The sequence below is a fragment of the Formica exsecta genome, unplaced genomic scaffold (genome assembly GCF_003651465.1).
Source record: "Formica exsecta isolate Colony F162 unplaced genomic scaffold, ASM365146v1 scaffold139, whole genome shotgun sequence".
Taxonomy (NCBI): Eukaryota; Metazoa; Arthropoda; class Insecta; order Hymenoptera; family Formicidae; genus Formica; species Formica exsecta.
Window position 1 is genome coordinate 413611 of NW_021848721.1, and position 4661 is coordinate 418271.

General features: G+C 48.0%; 1 protein-coding gene across 1 annotated transcript in view; it reads left to right on the forward strand.

Moving 5' to 3' along the window:
• Nucleotides 1-4655, forward strand: part of LOC115246164 (runt-related transcription factor 3-like) — a 13151-nt gene extending 8496 nt beyond the window's left edge. The window contains exons 4-6 of the mRNA XM_029824817.1: nt 2188-2371; nt 3501-3685; nt 4067-4655. Of these exons, the coding sequence (XP_029680677.1) occupies nt 2188-2371; nt 3501-3685; nt 4067-4413 (716 nt within the window). The 3' untranslated portion in view covers nt 4414-4655. The remainder of the gene's footprint in view (nt 1-2187; nt 2372-3500; nt 3686-4066) is intronic.
• The last annotated feature ends 6 nt before the right edge of the window (nt 4656-4661 follow it).

Consider the following 4661-nt stretch of genomic DNA (forward strand, 5'->3'; position numbering starts at 1 on the left):
TATATATTTTTTTTTTATAATTATCCGACAGAATGACATGCCACGCGACCAAAACGCGATGAAAAGAGCCGGCGCAGCTTGAAACAAGGATTTGTTTCGGTAGTTTCCTACGATGGCGGCTTGATAGATTTAATAAATTATGCCGCTCGACCCACGAATTTATCACGTCAGCCTAACCCTTTGAATTCGGCGCGCCGTTCTTCGCAGTATTTCATTAGGCGTCGAGCACTCGTGCGACCCTCCGGATAGTTGCTCGCTCTTCTAAACGGCCGGGACCCTCACGTTACTCTCTCTCCGTTTAAACGAGCCAACGAATAATCAGTGGTCAATTTTTCGCTAATCAGTTATTTCTATATCGTTTTCGACACACACGAGGGTATATTTTTTAAAAATTATTTCAAAACATTTTAGATTATTATTGATTACGCTTAATCCGATTCATTACAATCCGCACACACACAATGGCTTTTGACAATACTATTATTTTGGATTTATTCTTCCACGGATTAGAAAAAGGCAATCGACGGCGATTGGACAAAGTTGTAAGTTCTCAGCAAGTCGCGGCTATCGATTTCATCGGACACCCTCTTCGCGCGCCCTGACTGCCAGGGAATTTCTCGAGAGTTAGCAGCTGGCAACGACAGATCCTCATTTCGTCCCGTCGCCCTCCCCCCCTCTCCTCCCCCTTCATTCCCTCGCGCAAGCCGCGTCCCGAAATCGGCTCCTCTCTCGATGGGTAGTGAACGCGGGCGCTCTCATTTTCGATCTTTCTCATCGTCGCCGAGAACCGCATTTCGTTTCGTCCCGTTTCGTCTTATCAAAGACGCGCACACCGCGAATCTCCCGTAGATCCCGAATGGGCGCGAGTCGTCGCGAGAAGCATCCGGAACACCCCCGGGCTGAATCTCCCTCAATCAATTTCCTTGGACCCCGCAGCCTTTCCGCGGCGGCGGCGGCCACCTTCGGCTACCAGACGAGGGTAGAATGTGTAATGAATTGCTTGTTTAATTAATTACAACCCTTCGCACGGAAGCATTCGCTCGGCGTTGTCTTAGATAAGGTTTATTCGTTTGTTCGTTTCCGCGTTTGATCGTCGGATGCATGAATGCACAATTTTTTACGCGTTTCTCTGTGGACGCATATTTTTTTCCCATATACGTGGAATTGCGATTTATTTCAAGCGCGTAAAATATATTTCAAGATGATTATAATATCATAAAGAAATATGTATATATAAGAAGAAATATATATTTATATATATATATTTTCTTATATATTTTTCTGTATCATTTAAAAATGATTACGTAGATGTTACGCAAAGACAACTTTGCTAATTGCATTGACGCAAATTCACATCGCGGCTAATGATTTAAAAGCCGAATAAAAGGCGCTTCCATCTAAGGAGACTGTATCCGATCTATAGAATTTTCTCCCCGGGTCCTGCGGCGTGCTCGAATCGCCGGTCGTTTAACAGGATCTCGTTAGTCTCGGTACCCGTCGGTATTCCGCCGTCGCGCCCCCATTGTGTCCCCGGATCGAGCGTACCCTATTCAGCAAACCGGCGGGAATTTCGGGTTGCCGAGTTAGAATTAGGGCTTCGATTGGATTATCAGAACGGCGGGAGTCCGCCACCTCCCTTCCGTTCCTGCGACCCTCTCCGTGTCGGTCTCTCCGGCCTCCGGTGCCTTCCGCGTTGGATCGTTGCCTTTAGGGGAAAGGGAACGAACCTGCACACGGCTGTCCTGTGCGACGACCTCTAGCCAGGGACAGCCGGATAGGACGTCCGCCTATTGGGACGTCTTTAATTGGGTTGGCGACACCGTGGCAGGGAAATAAAATGTATCGATGCCTCTCTCTCTCTTTCTCTCGTGTCTCCCTCGTTCGTTGGGCTTTCGAAGGGACAGCTACATAGCATTTAGTCGTATATCGCGTTCCGTTTGTCGTTTCTCGGTAAATGAACGATATTTTTTGCGTCCGTCGAATAGGAAAAAAAAGTATAAATAATTTCCATCGTAATTTATGTACATCGGAAAAAAAATTCGTGCGCGTAAAATGGAATATTTGGCCTGTGCTCTGAGATGTTTCGATCTCGAGGAGAATGATGGGTAAGACGAGACAGGCGATTGATACGTGTACCGGGGGTCCAGCGGACAGGCGCACGGTTGATCGCAGTGCTGTCTCTTTTAGGGCAGCAGCAACAATTTCACGCCTTCGCGTTCGCCTCGCAACGAGGCGGCCCGTTCTTTGCCTCGCCTCTGGTGGACCCGTTGCAACCTCTGCCGAATCCGTTGCAACCGTTACCGAATCCGCTCCAGCCGAGGGATCCGTTGTCTTCCTTTAGACACGCGATGCCCGGTAATTGTCAGAGTAAGTAAATCGACCGAGTTCCTCCCCCGCAGCATGATCGTCGTAATTCTCAATCGCACAGCAACTCGGCTTTGAATGTGTTTCGTCAATATAATTTGCTTTATGCATGCGTGTATTATTGTTTCAGTTGTTATCGGCTTGTATCGATGATTCTCTTTGATATAAGAGATCCCTTAATATGCGCGATTTTTTATGTATAAAACATTTTACGGAATTTAAAGCGCGCAGAAAAATAAGATATGTAAAATAGCGACTTATATACACGCGAGAAGGGGTATTTTTATTTTATTCTACAGCATTCTTTCGTTTTTTTTTCAGTCATATTGTGAAATTTAGATAATTTTTGTCATCGAGCGGGCGGCTTCTGTCGAGTTCGGGAATATTTCCAACCAGACTGTTACTGGTCTGAGTACAGAAGCACGGCTTTTGGATAGGCTCGGCAGCTAGCTTCTCGGCTTCAGAGGCGGAAACCGCAAGCCTGTTCAAAGCTAGATTAAATATTATATTAAAGGGGTTGCCACGGAAGCGCGCGTCCCAGTCGGTTGGCTGCCTGGTGTTTTGGGGGCGCAGCCTCACCTTCTCTCCGCGTTTATAACGTAGATTCGCGAATTTGCGCGCAAAGCGCATCGTCAAAGTACAACATCGTGAGGTTGTTAATCGTTAATTGTAGGAAAAAAAAGAAGAAAAAGAAGAAGCCCTCGATCGTTGATTAATAATATCGCGTCGCTGATCGACGAGCGCGAACGATATATCTGGGTGCGCGATAAAATTTTTAATACTCTCCTGTACGATAACATCGATAAACGGGTGGTTCTGGTAAGCGCGCAAGAAGAGACGAGGGGAAAAAAAAAAAGAGTTTAAACAATAATTCGAGAGATCGGCCATTTTAATGAGTTACCTCAGACGTGAGGGCTGACTCTCTGCTCCGCTCTGTTCTAGCTAAATTTCCCGATAAAATACGAAGCACGCCGAATATTTCCTTTATTAACTTTTTTCCCCTCATCGGGCATCTGGTCGTCCGATAATACGCGTACGCGGCCGTATTATTCTCACGCTACAAGCTTGGCGAATTTGATTTCGAGAGACACTCGCTCCGCGAACTAATTTTTTTTCTCTAATAAAAAATTGTAAAGGTTTATAATATATACGCCACCCCCGCCGCCACCACCGCCGTCATCGACGTTGGCGTCCTTCGCCGGCACGGCCTCCATGAATACGCCGACGGCACCGGACTCGACGGCGGGCTCCACCGTCACATCCGGCAGCAGCAATACCGGCTCCACGCCGCAGCAGGACGCCTTCTCCGCGGTCTCGTCTCGTAAGTTGAGTTGCCTGCTGCACGATTATCATCGAATTTCGCTGTGGTCTCGACAAACGAACAACCATGGGGTATCGCTTAACCGTCACAGCCAATCGTAACGTCTCGATAAATTTTTCAAGAGCTGATAACTTTAATGTGATCGAAATAACGCACTCATTGGGATCGTACTCGAATGAATTGTAATCAGGAACTTGTCAGATCTCTTGCCTGGATGAGAGGTCGCTGAAAAAAAAAAAAGAAAGATTCGGAAGCACTGTGGGAACGGTTGTGCCTCATGGTTGGAAACCTAGCTGATTCGGAGGATCCGTAGAGGCTCTCAGCACTGTTTGTCTCTATTCGAACTGAACGTAGTGAGTCTCGTTGCACGAATTGTCGCAGTCGTACCGGACACCACGACACCGGGCCAGTCTGACCCGCTGGATCCGCTGAGCAGCCTCATGACCGGCGGCTCCACCAGCCAGAGGTATCAGGATTACGTGTCGCCCAGATCTCTGTCCACCGACTCAAGCACGACCGAGAGCCCGGTGCACGAGGAGCAAGGTTTCGGGCAGAATTACGGCAACTACTTTCCGACGCCCGGTGTGCTGCCCAGCATACTCTACTCCCAGCTTTACGGGAATCAGTTCCAGAATTCCGAGAGCGCCGAACAGAGGGCCGTCGCGGACAGTTGCAGCGTGAGGCAAGAAGAAGTTAGACCGGACAACAACGTCTGGAGACCGTACTGAGAGGCGGAGGAAGGTAGTTTCCTATCCAACGATTTGGCCGTTGAGAGACCGCACAACTCTTGGAAGACAAGGGGAAAGTGACGCTTGGAAAAAATCGCTCTTCAAGCTCTCGGTTGATAATTGTAGTGCGACATGGTGATTCTTCGAAGACTATCCAAGTGTCAAGGACGATTCTTGACGACGAATTAGTGGGCATTAAAAACTTTATCCGAAAGGAACTCGGGAGGCGAGTCCGAGCTCCTTGTACG